The 16,561-nt window shown below is 31.4% G+C and overlaps 2 protein-coding genes across 9 annotated transcripts in view; one reads left to right on the top strand and one right to left on the bottom strand.

Moving 5' to 3' along the window:
• Nucleotides 1–16,561, top strand: part of LOC130665690 (RNA-binding protein Musashi homolog Rbp6) — a 531,909-nt gene that overhangs the window by 16,917 nt on the left and 498,431 nt on the right. The window lies entirely within an intron of this gene.
• Nucleotides 2,718–8,509, bottom strand: LOC130665689 (uncharacterized). Of its 4 annotated transcripts, XM_057466184.1 has the most exons (6): nucleotides 8,197–8,509; nucleotides 7,956–8,030; nucleotides 7,792–7,891; nucleotides 7,573–7,701; nucleotides 6,615–6,850; nucleotides 2,718–5,532 (listed from the first exon to the last, which is right to left on the bottom strand). In XM_057466184.1, exon 6 carries the CDS (start codon nucleotides 5,177–5,179, stop codon nucleotides 3,200–3,202), a length of 1,980 nt encoding a protein of 659 aa, XP_057322167.1. In that variant the 5' UTR covers nucleotides 5,180–5,532; nucleotides 6,615–6,850; nucleotides 7,573–7,701; nucleotides 7,792–7,891; nucleotides 7,956–8,030; nucleotides 8,197–8,509; the 3' UTR covers nucleotides 2,718–3,199. The 4 variants fall into 4 exon arrangements, with proteins under 4 accessions (XP_057322167.1, XP_057322166.1, XP_057322168.1 ...); XM_057466183.1 differs by having other exon boundaries at nucleotides 6,615–6,853; nucleotides 7,792–8,030; nucleotides 8,197–8,508; XM_057466185.1 differs by having other exon boundaries at nucleotides 5,182–5,532; nucleotides 6,615–6,853; nucleotides 7,792–8,030; nucleotides 8,197–8,497.

Here is a 16,561-nt window from a genome sequence, read left to right as displayed (position 1 = left end):
TACAGTGTGTAGTATGTAGTATAGAGTATGGAGCATGGAGTTAAAGCACACGAGCAGGAGGAACAGGTATGAGATATACTGCCCGTGGGCAGCTCTCTGACAACAATAGTTTAAATGGCTCGGCTATCAATGCTAATCGATTTGCGGGATATATCTCTATCTGTGTAATTAGTAACATTCATCAACACTCAGACTACTCCACATATATTATATTATATATACATATACACGCATGTATGTATGTTGGTGTATTAGAAGGAAGTGATTCGATTCAACAATATTCTATACCTCAAATATCAAGTGTTTTAATTGTATATATTTATGCAATTAAATTTTTGAGTGATGGGGTAAAATGGGCCGTCAGAAAAAATTTTTTACTCAGATGAATAAGTAGGACATAACAAAATACAATAGCATTTTTGAACTAAAATTGATTATTTTACGGAAAAATTCAAATTTGGCGCGCTTGAGCAGGTCAACTCCCCCCGTTTTTTACCAAACAGTCACTGAGTATTTTGAAAAATAAAATAATTATTTTTTCTTTTAAATGGTGTCTCATTTTGCCCTGGGTCTACAAGGATAATTCACTAGGGTAAAATGGGCCGTTAAAAAAATACTTTTACTCAAATGATTATTTAGGGAGACGTGACAAAAAAAAACACAATTTTTTAATTAAAATTGATTGTTTTACTGAAAAATTCAAATTTCCCGCGCTTGAGCAGGTCAATTTACCCCGTTTTTTACCAAACAGTTACTGAGTATTTTTAAAAAAAAAAATAATTATTTTTTTTTTAAATGGTGGATCATTTTGCCCTGAGTCCACAAGGATCATTAATTCGGGGTAAAATGGACCACCTGAAAAAATTTTTTTTATCTTAAAAATTAAGAATTTTCAAATGAATGCCAAAATTTTTTTTCAGTTTTTAAATTTACATGCCCTGTTAAAAAAAAATTATTAAAATTCTCGTTAAATCAGTAACTAAATAAAGTGAAATTCTTATCGGAATTCGTCGTAAATTTAAAATTGACATGAAATAAAAAAAAAAATAAATTACCAGCTGGCAAGTATTTTTGAATAGAGGAGCATAAAAATCGATCAAACATTTATTAAAAGGGAAATAATAAAAAGAATAAAAAAATAGCAAGAGTATAAAAGGTGAAATAACGTTGACTTGTTTATCTTAGTCTGCAGGGCCTCTTGTGTGTCTTGTCGTAAGTCGTTATCGGTGTGCACGCGATTCCAGTAAATCTATCGCCGAAGGAAGACAAACTCGCGAGTGATGTTTGATGTTGAGGTAACGGAGATAAAGCTGAATAAGAGAATATGGACTATCAGCATTTTACACACAACCATAACGAGGATAACGAGTCCCAGTGTGGGTGTGAGTGTGTGAGGCCTCGAAATCGATTTAATGTATACATCTAAACACGAGGAGGAAAGTAAACAGAAGCAAACGAATTCAAGTGAGTAGAGTAGAGGGTCGTTAGTCCCGATCGAACGCCAGATCTATTAGTGTCGGTGTGCTGATGGTGTGCATATACGCGTGTGCATAAAGCGTAACTCGGTGTTATTTTGTTGCGAATCGGTGCTCTGGCGACGCTGATTGCGTCTTATCGCTTAAGCAACAACACATCCACATATTCACAATATATATGAGAGTAGTCTAGTATAGAGTGTGCTGTCTCGTACTGTGCACTCACAACAGGTGTATTATGTGCATGTGTGTTCACTCGTCCCCCTGTACCGCCTCCTCACCCTCACCCCCACTCTCATGTGCATAACCTGACGTAGACGAGGCATTAATGTAGGCAGGATGTTGTTTTGTGTTGTGTGTGTGTGTGCATGTGTGTTTATGTGCTTTAGCTATGTTTTCAGATGTAAGTCGTATTAGTTGGCGCAGGCGGTGATCACTCAATGCTTTTGTATGGGACTCAATTTTGTCAGCCGGCAAAGTCTTAGCATACCAACTTAAAAGCGCTGTCTTACAATTTCTCGACTTTTTATAGTTATTTTATATTTAACGTGGTTGCTAAGACAGCAGTGAGAAAATAGCAGCGCACTCTTTTACGCGACTGCTTCGTTAAGTAAAAAAGCGGCAATTTTTGAAAACTAAAAATTTGAAAATTTATTATTAATAAAATAGTTGTTTTTTTTTTTAATTTTTAAATGAAGACAGAAAGTAAATTTTTTTTTTTTCTGTCTATTAATTAATAAAAAATAACTTATTTAAATACCATTATATTTAAGTTTATTTCGATTAAAATAAAAGAAATGAATAATATTTTTAATGGAATATATTATCATAAAGTTATTAAAATTTTATAGGAAATAAAAAAATATTGAAATAAAATTTTTCCCGAGGTAATCCAAAAATAACAAGTTCAACTACTATCAAAAAATTCCTTCTAATTGGTATATCGATGAATTAATTTGGACTACGATATGAAATTGTCATTACCCTATGACTTAAAAAGTATGCAAGTAGATTGTTATTTTATTTTTATTGTTGGATTTGTGATCACAGAAAGCATTGCTTCACGATGAAATAAAGAAATTAAATGAACAAATTAGAAAATAGAGATGTCGTTATTATTATTAAAAAATCTGTTGTGGATGAAAGGATTTTGTAATGTGAAACGGTTCATTTCATAGAACAACAAATAATTCAATAAATAAATAAAAATAATTTTATTATTTAATATTGCGCATGAGAGTTAAGAACTATCAAATATTGCAATTTACAGTTATTTTATTATTTCCTTACATTAACATTATTTTTGATATTCTAGAATTTTTAAAAGTGCTAAATCTGTAAACAGATAAGTTAGCATTATCACATTTTGAAACATTTTAAAGCTCGTAATATAGTATATATCAATATAAAAATATAATTTATTATCACAAACAATTAGACTTTATACTTTCATTTTTACTTAAATAATTTTTGGCATTTAAATATATAATTATCACATTATTTAATAATATATTAATAAAATTATTTCAATTTCTTCTTTAGTCTTAAAGCTAAGGAAGTTGACTAGTTCATTTCGGTTCGTACTGATATAAGCTCTGAACAAAAATATTACAAAATTTTCAGTCTTTAAAACATTTTCATTATAACATAGATATATTATTGGAGCTTTCGTTTAAGCTTTAAACTCTGAGGACTGTGGCTGCGTAATTAATTGTGGCTGTTAATCAATTAATTCCCTTGAATTGCAAGTACTTAGCTTTTCCGCTCAACTCTGCAATTTTTCCTGCATTAGCAGCTCTCAACTGTTCTAATTCCACATTTCTATTAAAAAAATAACACTGTTGTCGGATTAGAAAGCTGAGAATTTTTTCGGAAACTTCGTGGTTCAATGCCTCAGCATGTTTAGAACAGTTAAACGAGGATTGAAAAAACTGACTTGCTATTAACCCTTTAGCAAAAGTACAAATGTTCCTTTCGTGTAATCGTGATTTTATATTTTCGTCGAAAAATTTCATGGCCTTTAAAATTTTTTCTTTGAAAGTAGATGAAATTGTAGAACCTCCTGATGTATTGTTTATTACAATGCACGATTTACACTCCAAACATGTTTTTGATGATGATAACTTGAAAATACTGGCTAATAACTTTTCCGGTATAAACTTCTCGTCATCAGCTAAATCATTATCGAGTCCTTCGTTTCCTCCGCCAAATATAAGGTTTAACTGTTCATCAAAATTATCATCGGTATCATCAAGCTGTAATCTTGGAACGTCGTCAGCTTCTGCAATTTCTTGTGCGATCTCTTCTATATTTTTGTCGTGCGATGAACTGTGTTTATTTGATTTTATAGTAAGAAGATCCTGAAGCTGAATTATTGTTGGGGAGGATTCAATTTCACTATTAGCCCCGCGAACATTGCAATTAGAAAAAATTGTCAATATGGAGGTTTTAAAGGCACTTATGAAATGAGTAGTGGTTAACTTATGGTTACAGCCTTGCAAATTTTTAATTAAGCCGAAAAAATTCTCCAATCCATCTTGGGTTAAATGCCGTAAATTAATGGATTTAAATCCAGCTTTGAATAAAAATTGGCATAAATCTGGGATTGCCGATAAGCTATTAAGTAATGCTGCGGGAGTCGGGGTGGATATAAATTTCCCATCTGATCGAAAAAATTTTAATGTGGAAATTGCTTTTTTAGCTTTTGGCCAGAATTCCCAATGTTGAGATGTTGGAGTCACGTTTCCTCTCGAAGATGATTCTTTTTTATCTCCACCAGTTAATTTGCTGCCATTTAAAGAATCAATAACCATGTCTAAAAACTTTATTATGATGCTTGTAGCTTTTGCAGCTACATTTTTAACAGGATCCGCTACTGCCCGTTGCATCAATCTTTCAGCTGTCGTTTGACTTAGAACTTGTGATGCAAAGCGGACACCCATTTTAACTTTATTAGTCGGGAAAACGTGTTCTTCTTTTAAATGACATTTATCATCTTGGAAAAAATAATTTACTATTTCTCTCCAATAGCCGCGGATACCATTAATCTCAATGATGTTGCCAGGATATTCTTGCTTATTCTTCTTCGGATTCTTTGAAAACCAGTTCTCAAAAGCACCGGCGAAATTATTTTTTAAGGTTTTTATTAAATGAGCGATGTCATATAATATATAAATCTTGTTAGCGTAATTATTAATTTTAAAGTGATTTTTCTCATAATTATTTGGAGTTTCATCCCTAAGCGAATTAAACGCACCTCTGTTTGTTGACCCTTGATCGGATACCGCGGCCACTGGTATCATTCCGGCGGCAACGATAAATGAAAGAATTTGCGTAAGCAAAGCTTTAAGAACAGAAGTGTTCATTGGCTTATGAGTGAAATGGAAAGAAAGTGGTTGTTTTCCTGGCTTGTTAATTTGTTGAAGCATAAAAACAGTTGCATGATCAGCAAGCTCTGCTTTCTGAACGCCGTTTCCATCGTCATGGAACCCACTGACTGAATCACTACCCACAGTATATGATAGTCGTGGTTTAATACTTGTTTCATCTACAACTACTGTGCAATACCGATCCAGAGGATCTGTCATACGCTCAGCAGCTTTTTTGAGTCCATCGACTATTGAATTATTAATCCCCGGTTTCAAATCAAGAGTAATGAAAGCACGTCTCAAAGTAATTTCACTTGGAAGCAAAATATAATTCATAAGAAAACGGTAACACTTGGGCGAACGTTTATAAATACCAATGGCAAACAAAATTTCTTCATTAGTGTACCGCTCTCCACCACTTTTTCTATTTATATTGCGTTGCTCTAAACCAGCCAGTAAACTGAGTCCTGGACGTTTCGTAGTATCCACATCACACCGGCAGTTCTTTAATTTTATTTCTTGAAGATCGTATTCTTTGTTTTTTTTTGAAATAGCAGCCTCTAAGTTTTTCGTCTTTGCACGTTCTTGACTCAGAAGATTTAGTACAGCGGATACTTCATGTGTAACTTCTGCGCCAAGTATTCCAGCATCTTCGATAAGTTTTTTCTTGGTTGTATACTTAACAGCGACTAGAAAAAATTAAGAACTGAAATTAATTCAAGTTTTTATTGTTTAAAAAAAAATTTATTTACATCAATCAAATTATAAATTCACAATAATTATTTAATTTGTATACTTAAACATGGTACAATTTTTGTTACTTAAACTTTTATTTTACTTTCAATCTTTAATACTAATATTTTCATTATTTACTGAAGTCAACTAAGACGATTACTTGGAATAAAAAAATTCCAATACACAAAATCGTGTGTAGAAAATTTATGTACTATATAACAACTTTTAAGTGTTGAATTAATTACAGTAAGAAAAGCAGTTGCATTACTTTTTAAAACTGCTGCGAATAGTATAAGTATTCAATATTTCGTAGCTTAGAAAACAAACAATTATCAAAGATTGTTGTCTTATAACTAATATGGTAACCAAACTGTTTTTTAAATAAAACCCCTTGTTTGTACCTGTTACACGCTACATGTAGATTATTTCGTTCTTTCATTAATAAATACAAGTTTTATTTTCGATGATCCTGGAAATCACGGTATCATATGATTCCTTTCATATTAAAAAATACTAATATTTCTGTCGTTTATATCGCAATAAATTTTTGAATATAGAGTTTGGGCTAATTATATTGATAAAAAAAAAAAAAATGTTACGTATTTTTCTACATATTCAAAAATATTGTGGATCTATGTTAAAAACAGTCCGTGTTCAATTTTTTGTGTTCATTATTTGGTGTCAAATCAACACAATTTTCTGTGTTACTTGACAATTTATAATTACTATTCAACACTGTAATAGTGTCAGCAATATTTCTTACATTTTATATAATAATACCAATCTCTTTCTTTAAAAAAGTATCCACAATTAATTTTATACACAATTAATTATATTTACAATTAATTTTATATACAATCTCTTTTCCAACACTCCTAAGAATATTTACAACGTATAGCCGTATAGATATATATATACATATTATTTTATACCACTCTTATTTTCCCACTTTTTACTGACATAACGCGTCTAAAGATTCGAACAATACTTCCTTGAAAAATCGTATCTAATTAAAATTTATTAATTTAGGCTTTACCTTAATTTGATTCTTATAATTATTTAATAACAATTCTATGTTTAAAATTAATTCTTGTGCGGATGAGAAATTCATGGCTTTCAAATTTTCGTCCAATATTTTAATTAGTGAACATGGCTTCAAAATCAGTGGCTGCTTACTTTTTAGGATCTGTACTGTATTAACGGATTTATATTCTGTCATACTATTTATTGCTGTACACCTCATGACCCTTTTTTTTGATTCTTCAGCAATTTCTGCTGAAACATGAAATTCTTTAGTTATGTCGAAAAGCACGACAATTTTATAACCAAGGAGTTAAGTGCAGTAACCAAAAATTATTGAAATTAATCAATTTTAAATTCTAGATATAAAAAAAACTCAACATAAAATTCAAAAGAAGAACTAAAAGCATAAAATTTTTCATTATTATTAGAGATAACAGATAGCTAGAGATATGGTAAAGCTGCAGGTTAGGCATTTAAAATGGCCTGAAGTGCAATTTACGGTTCATTAATAAACATATGAATAGTTTAAACTTTGTCGGAAGTAAACAATAATACAGAGTAATTAAATGATTGTAAAAATGACAATTAAATGGCATCTCCGTCTATCAATTAATAATAACGAATGAAGCAATCACGATTTTTCAGATTTAAAGAAAATTATAGCGTTTCACCAATTCTAATCGACTATAATAACACTTGACTCCCTAATGAGTAGTAAAATCGTCAAGATTTTATTATACTCATTGTTGTGCTTTTACATTTGCTACAAAAATATTTTTTTTTTGTATAAATAAATAAATAAAAACCATTTATATTTGTCATCACCAGTAAGACATTATTCATGAGTGTAAATATAGCAGACATCAAACAAATTTAAAATTACAAATAAATAGAGGAAATAATTTAAAACATAATATTTCGATAAAATTTACTTATAACATAATAACAATTATATTGGTTTTTATGCATACCTGATGGACGTGTTCTTTTTATTGGAGTTTCCTCAGTCGTATTTAAATCTGTCGATTTTCTTTTCCTAGTTTCAGGTTGATATTCCACGATGTGTAAATTTTCGATATTACTTAATGGCGTAACAACAGCTGTAAATGATTAGTTGTTAATTTACATTTATCATTGAATATTAATTGAAAATAATAAAGCAATTTTTTTTTTTATGTTTTAACACTTACAAATCGTTGGAACAATCATTTGCGGAGATAAGAATGTCTTCATACTCTCGTCACTAATAGAGACCGTCTTTTCATTGAAAATAGATGGAACAGCTGCAGACTTCAAATGCATTTTTAATGATGAACTATAATTTTCATCAACGAAATGGCAACTGCATACATACTTTTTCTGGTGCAATATTTCATTATTGAGATATAGGAAATCTTCTTCTCCTACTACTTGAACCCACGCGGTGCAACTAAAACAATTATTATCTATTAATTTTTATATAAAAAACATTATATTTTTTTTTTTTTATTAACTAAAAAAATTATTTCAATTTTTTGGTAATATATTTTGGTATAAAGACTTTTTATCATTTGCAATGACTTAACTTAACTTAACCTAATTTAAATCTTACTTACGTTTTTGGATCACTTGGGAATCGATGATAGCGGCACGAATATTTATTTTTATTGTGACCACAAGATTTAACACAACAATAAGACATATTAATGTTCTTTTATAATTCACAGCACAATAAATTCAAAACAGTTACAAGAATTTTCAGAAAGCACGATCAATTTTCACAGCACGAGGCGATCAGCACGAGGGCATCAATATAAATTGATATAAATCATAAAAATGGCGTCAAGTGTTAAGGAGGTTAGGTCAGTTGATAAGGTAGAAATTTTTACTAATTGTTGATATCCACAAGGTTACCAAATTAGCGGAATCAATTTTAGGAAAATTCGGTTTGTCAAGTTCACTATCTAAATTCGGCCAACTCTGACAAAATTGAGCATGGTGGGGGGCAGAAGTGATCACCGCCTGAGTTGGCGTATAGATGACGTCGTGCACTGACGACCACCGTCAGCAAGTTAACCGTCAACATATAAACTACCTTTACTTTGCATTATTATCAGAGCTATGCTCGGTACTGAGTTAGTTGTTGAGCCTTTCAGATCACTCTGATCAACTTTTTAATTATAGGGGAGGGTGGGGCAGAGCGGCCCCCCTAAGCGAATTATTATTTTTTGTGGCTTTCAACCATAAGATCACTTTACTTTTGTCCTATTTCGAACAAATTTATGGACATTTTGCCAAAATTCTGAAAAATTTTTTTTTTTTTTGTGGGGCAGAGCGGCCCCCTTTCAAAAAGTGATAAAAAAAATTTTTTTTTTCGTTTTTTTTTTTTTAAATTGTTTTCATCATTAAGAATGTATTTCTTTCTCTTGACAACTATTTTTGGTTTTATATTACTCGAAAAAAATTTTTTAAAGCGTAAAAAATCGTTCACTTTCGATTACCTTAATTACTAATTGTTATTTAATAAAAAAAAACGTCAATTCTATAATTTTACTTTATTTCAAAAATTTATCTACTAAAAAAAAAATTTTAATTTTTATAAATTTTTAGTGACCAAATTTGCCTCTTACATAAAGAAACGGCCGAAAAATATGAAAAAATAATTTTTTCGGAAGTTTTGGCTGGTCCATTTTGCCCCAGGTGTTATGCGTAGGGCTAGAAATGTGGAATTATAACAATTTTTTTTTTAATTTGACGATAAAAATATGAAAAAATCACTTTTTCAAAATTTTGGGTTTGTCCATTTTGCCCCAAATGTCATGCGTAGGGGTAAAAATGCGCAAAGATATCGGATTGATAGTAATTAGTCGAAAAAAAAAAAATTTTTTTTTTGGTCAAAATTTTAGGGGGGCCGCTCTGCCCCATGGGGGCCGCTCTGCCCCACCCTCCCCTACTCTTGTTTATTTTATTTTATCCTGTAATTATTATAATTATTTTTAAGAATTCAAGGCAGAATTTCCTGAGAAAAAATTATGGGTAATTTTTTTTTTTTTTATTGTTTCTACTTCCCATCAAACGAATATTTTTTTTGGTAATATCGCCTTTGGATTTAAATTTGTATGATCCTGAAGTTAGCAGACAATTAAAAATTTTTGGATTTTATTTTGAACATTTAAATTTCAAAACAAAAAAAAATCAAAAAACGCACATGTAGAAAATTCAAAAAACTACAGGTGCAATTTTTTCAAATTTTTTTTTTTTTATAATTTACTGTCTAAAATAAAATCCAAAAATTATTAGACGTCGGCTAACTTCAGGATCATAAATTTGTGGGGTAAAATGGGCAGTGGAAAAATTTTTTTAAATTTCTTATTTTTTGAAATTCGATATCTTTTAGCTCGTGAAAAAAATAACAAACGAGAAACTTTATCCCAGATGGTCGATTTTGCCCCGGTAGTTCTATTGACGAGGAAGCTAGAGGTTTTATTAATGTGGTTTAGAGGTCAGACATGAGTTCGATGGGTAGAATTCAAAGTTAATCGAACGCCTAAGTGTAGTATAGGTGAATTGTAAGTTAGGGCGGTCTCGATATATAGGATAGAAATTCTCGTTTCTATTCTCGAAAGCTCAAGTACACGTAAGGATGTAGAGCTGGAGAAAGAGAATCATCGATCGGATCGCGAGGCGCGTACGAGGACTCTCGAGGGCGCGCATTTCCGGCGGCGGCACTGTAAATTTTATCTTTCTGTCTTTTCTCTTCCTGCGGTCTTGCTCTTACGATCTCCCTCGCTCCCTTGCGCTGACTATCGGGGGTTCAACTTTACCGCTTCCCCTCGTTCACGACGCAGTTGAATCAAAAGTTGTATAATTAATTCCCCGGGTTTACTTGCGGTCTCTATAGCTGTGTATGCGTTACAACCCGATCGAGTCTGCTGCTATTTGCATTTTTATTTTTTCCCGGTTTTTAATTTCTCTTCACTATTTTTTATTTATTTTTTTTATTATTTTATTTTTCATGTTAATGGAAAAAATAATTATTTGGACATCGCGATCGAGTGAAAAATATTTTTATTTATTGTTCATTAAAAATGAATAAATAAAATTATTTTTTTTTGCGTGGGGAGGGAAAAGGGGAAGAGGTTAATTGAAAAAATGACGATACTGTGGGAAATAAAAAGGTAAAATATGTGATAATTCACACATTGATGGTGTTGTCGCTGCATTGCGGTACGACAGAGGATAGTGTGACTAACGTTTAATTGGCGCGGGAGAATTTGCATTTATGCCGCGGGCAAATGCTCTCTCTGCTATGGGTCTATACAACCCAGTTTGAAAACCCGAGTACACGAGTGCTGATACTAACAGAATCGACGATACTCAGCTTCTATATACGCTACGCAGTCTACACACAATCGTTGTTCAATAAAAATTTAAAACACCTCATTGTATTTAAATTATACTTTGTATTTATATCAGTTTTACTTGATAAACACTTGTAAGGACATTAACACTTTATTTTAATAACAATAATAAATATAAAAAAATCCATAGCTATAAAGTTCGCGCCAAGTAAAATTTCATCGCTTTTTTTTAACATAATTTATTTCTTCAACTTTGAATTACTATATCTTTCAAAATATTCACTTTTGGGCATTTTTTATGAGGACCAAAGTTGTAGGGAATTCAATTTTCTACACCTTTGTTCTCAACAAAAACTTTCTAAGGTCAATAATTTATGAGATATAATCATTCAAACAATTTGATAATTTTAAAAAAATATATACTGTATACTTTGGAATTCAAATCGTTGTATCTTTCAAAATATTGACTCTAGGATATTTTTTACAGAAACCAAAATTATAGAAAATTAAATTTCCCACAATTTTGGTCATAATAAAAATTGACCTAAGTCCAATATTTTAAAAGTTACAGCCGCCTAAACCGGTAATTAATACTTCTCAAAAATATATAGATGTTTTTTATTGATATAGGGTAGAAGTACCATTTGTGGCCACTGCTCCATTTTTGGACATTTAATTCTTTATTTTAATTAATGAAAAAGTATTTAACTTAAAAAATATATATTAGTAAACATATGCGTGATGGTAACACATGGAAATAAGTTTGGACCTAGAGAAATCGGGTAGATCGATCAAAATAATTTCTTTTGCATTTGCTGGGTCTCGAACCTGGTCTTTCATGGTTGCTAGACAAGTGTCTTATCCACTAGGCTGTTACGCTATACATAGAAGCTAGATATTTTCGGTACCATTTGTTACTTAGACTGGCAAGCCAGCGCTCGTCAATTGAATGTCGGCTGAATCTTGGCTCAATACTTTCAAACCGAGGCTTGTCACTTGAACGTTGGTCGAATCTTGGACCAATCTTTGGAAACCGAGCCTGGGTAGCCCAGTATTGAGCCAAGATTGGCCCCGTTGTCAATATTTTTTTCTACAAGGGGCAGAGGAGATTTTTACTTGATCCGAGAAAATGGGGGTTTCAAAAAAATCAACAATATTTATCTTCAGTCAAGAATTTTTTTTTCTGTGTACCCTAATATTTGTAGTAAACGAAATTTCCTTTCTATCAATGACTCTTCTAAGTATCAACTTTATTTTATAAGTAAAAAAAATTCCATCTTATCTAATCTCATATTACTAACTCATATATTTGTACATATAGTCTGACCTTGATATAAATTTTTTTACTCACTCCGAAAAATCGATTGAGTTGCAACATTCCGAAACAAGTTTATCAGTGCACACAGACATCCACCTCCCAATATAGCAATAGCAAAAGCAAAAAAAAAACTATAAATATAAATAGAAACGGAAATATAAATAGAAGAAAAGCCATAAGAGAAAAGTGAACAAGGTGCATCGTTATATATCGACGCGTGGGAGCTATAGCTCACGCATTCGTGATTCACTTGCAAGCTCATGTGCGCAAGCGAGACACCCTCTATATATAGGTATACCTAAAAAGAAAAAGTATAACGAGAAAGAGGAATTAAAAATTGATCGTACTCACGTCGTGATTCACGTTCATCCTACCTATCTACTACCTACCTGTGTTTATATTCCTCTTTCCTCAACTACCGTACCCTCAGCACAACTCAACTCAACTCTCTACATATATTTTTTTACATTCACTATATTTTTATTTAACATTTTCCATAAGCAGTAACATTAATTCTTATTAATAACCTTTACTTCAAGAGCTCTGTTTCAATTACTCATATATATAAATATATATATACATACCATTTAACTCAGATATCATAATATATATCATTACTTTGTTTAATCACTGATAATATTTGATAATGGGTATTACTGTTCGTAATCACACATTACTGAGTATAATTCATAATGTATCACATGCATATTTGTGCTTACATATATGCTTATTATTGTATATATATATATATATATATTAATATTTAATTAGAGGAAGGAAAATAATAATTAAAAAATGAAAGGGCGTTGCAGAGTTAGAATAGAATAAGGCCCCGATTTTAGCGACTGCGGTTTAGGTTTCCAGCTCGTGTGGGTGAGCCCGCTTAGAGAGGAGAGGCAAGGGGCTGGATGCGGAGGGCTGTGCGAGGGAGGGTTGGGAAGGTTAGGTTCGCCGGCTCACAGCTATTGATTTTTCCCGCCAGACTCGTTCCCTCCTCGTTCAACACTCTGGCTCTTTCTCGTTATGTTACCTCTCTTTCTTCCTCTCTCTCCGACCCACTGCCAGTAGACTCGGAAATAGCCATCTCGCTTCGATTCCGATCCATGGATATAGATTAATGGCCGTATTATAGTCTTCGCAAAATGTTACTGTGTCGATTAATGTTTGCTCTATTTTTTTTATTTTTTTTTTACTCATTACTGTGATACGTGTTTTTATTATTTTTTAACACTTGGCTAGCCGGGAGGCCGAAGAAGGGTATCCTGAATAATTATTTATTTTTGTTACTTTTTCAATTGCCATGAAAAATTTTTTTTTTTTCCTTTTCCTGAAAAATGCGATGGCTGGAAAAATTTATTTTAAAATTTTACATAACAAATATTTCATATTATTTTTAAATAATTATTTTTGAGTATTTTAAAAAAACAATTTTTTTTACCCGCCCTTTTATTTTACGCTCACTCATTTAAACCGGCTGTAAAAAAATTGTTAACATTTTTTTTTTCGCAAAGAATCTTTGGTATCTCAAGTTTAATGCGTGCAGATGTTTGTACACGTATATAAAACGTGCGTGCATGCAGTAGACTTTACTTAATGTATATATATATATATATATATATATATATATATGTAATATTTACCAAGGCTTTTGAAGCTGGTTGTCTTGCACCTCAGCAACAAACCTGCAGAGACTTTTAATCAAGTTCTTCCCACGATTTGAATATTTTACTAACGCGATAAAAAAGTAAATAAATAAAAAACAATATTTATCAACGCGTAGGACTGTAATTACAATTTGAGCCGTTTATTAAATACTTAAATATTTATAAAAAAAAAGTCCCAACTCAAATACAAGCTGACAATCCAAGATATTTGCTTATGGAGTTGAGAAGATGAAACTAAAAAAATCCAACATTAGGAATTTTTTAATTTTTTTTTCGAGCAAGTCCTCTTGTCTTGTCACCGAGAGTCTCGGACTGTTTCAACATTAACGTTTTTTTACGCCCTGAAGAAGCATCCCTCGAGTTCTTATATATTCTACGGGCATCTTTGTTTCTCAGCAGCTGTCGCCCTGTTTGTCTTTCCTTTCATGCGCGTGTTTACGCTAAGAACTCTATACGTCTGGCGTGTCTCTACACCTCTTTCTCATCTTTATCTTCTTTTCTCTTCTCTGCTTGTTCGTCTGATGCTGTGTTGTAGATATAATAATAATAATAATAATAATAATAATAATAATAATAATAATAATAATAATACTCGTACATAACAGTCTGACTAGTACTCGGTACTATTCGGATTGGAGTTAATGCGTATCACGTCGTGATTTTAATGTCTAGTATAACTATTACTCGTCAAGTATTTAGTGTCTTTATGGTGCGAATCACGTGCTTAGCTCTACACTACAAACTACTTGCCAGATGTTATCCTACTCATTACATTAACTTGCTTACAAATATTTAATAACTAAGTATTTGCTATTGTTATTTACTTTTTTATCTCCTCTTACTCTCGGCAAATAGTTTTACTCACTAAAGTTATTGTTTTACTGATCATAAAGCTGTAGATTTTATTTTATTTATCAGACTGGAATTCCCAGGTCTTATAACTCGGGAAAATGGGACAGAGTAAAATAAAATTTATTAATTTTAGGGTAGAAATTATGGATTAAAAATTATTTTTTATAATTCGGGGCCTGTAAAAAATTTTCATAGTTAATTGAATAAATGAAACATTTGCTAGTTAAAATTTTTTATTACCTCGAGTAAACTGATGGTTGACATGAGTTATAATTATAAAATTAATTTACTTAATAATCGTAACAGAGTTTAAATTTAGTATCCAATGTATCAAAACTCCCATTTCGCCTCGGCCTCCCCAGTAGAATATTCTGAAAATTAGTGCCGTTGAAATAAAATTGAAATAACCCGTCGTTATCACCCCAGGTTCTTAAATATATATGTAGAGGAAGGAGGGGCAAAACGGGATAGGCCGGCAAAATGGGATACCCTCAAAATTTCGTCAAAATTTTTTTTTCTCGAAAAACTTTCGAAAATGGTCAAAAATGACATCTAGTATCATTTTACACTATTAAAAGCTAAAAAAAAAACATTTTTGTATTTTTTGCGAAAAGTATAAATGAAAAAAATGTACAAATTTTATCGTACTACAAATTTATTTTCATGAAGTATCACAAATTAAGAAATTTATTTCTTTAATTAACTCAAGAACAATAACAACAATAATACTAATAATAACTCTAAAACTGTAACATTGGTAATCATCATAATTTTAACTGTTACATTGTTACTTTCATAATTTTTTAATATTTTATAACTTTAGTGCTATAATATCACATTATTAACAGTTATGTTAATTTTCTAATATTCAATATTTAATTATTTCTTTTATAAAAATAATTTCTTTGGAATGAAAACTAACTAACATTATTTTTAACATAAGTATTGAAATTTATAATAAATAACGATAACGATATATAACTGATTCATCGTTAATGAAAGATAAATCTCTAAAATTATTCACAATAATCACAGATAAATTGAGTATCGTCGTCCGAAACACGTAAATTTTATTACTTACATCAATTTAGAAAGACATTATTACATCAATTTTATTCACTTGAAAAAAAAAAAAAAAAATTTACTTTTTTTTGGGGTATCCCATTTTGCCCGCAGAAAATAAAAATTTTTTTTCTGATGGCAGTCTAAAATTCGTTATATTTATTTCAAATAGAATCAAAATGAAGCCAATTTACGATATTTATGTCCCTAAAAACTAAATTTTTCGTTAAGTATCCCGTTTTGCCCCCCCTTCCCCTATATATATATAATAACACAATAAAAAATAAATAATAACATTAAAGCAAAGTTAAAAGGATCTGAATGGTTGGCATCAAGAGTGCGGGAAAGCAAAAGCGCGAGAGTAGGTTTTAAACTGGTCATTGGATTGAGCGTGATAGTGATGTCGTACGACGTCGATATTGCCGTTGAATAGAATGGCACTCGTTGCAAGTCGAGCACATATCGGTATAGATGTCGGGGTTTATTTCTCTCTCCCTCTTACTCTATGCACAATATCGGCCTCCACTACACTTCGCTACTACTACTTGTGCTCCTTCTACTCCTACTACTAGTATCGTTTGTGCCGGCTTGCATTTGGATGGCATGGTTGGGTCAACGATCCCATGGGAAAATTTTCAGGGGCCTTCGAAATCCAATCTCTGCTGCAGATCGTTTGAAAAACCCACACTTGCTAACCTCTTCTATGTGCTCCCGTCTCGTCTCT

Source organism: Microplitis mediator, chromosome 3 (genome assembly GCF_029852145.1).
Source record: "Microplitis mediator isolate UGA2020A chromosome 3, iyMicMedi2.1, whole genome shotgun sequence".
NCBI classification, from domain to species: Eukaryota; Metazoa; Arthropoda; class Insecta; order Hymenoptera; family Braconidae; genus Microplitis; species Microplitis mediator.
Note: the sequence above shows the minus strand (reverse complement) of the source record. Positions and strands in the feature narration are given on the sequence as shown.

Bases quoted from the DNA above. Each gene is read 5' to 3' on its own strand.
- LOC130665689 (XM_057466184.1), bottom strand. From the start codon at position 5,179: ATGAATTATATTTTGCTTCCAAGTGAAATTACTTTGAGACGTGCTTTC.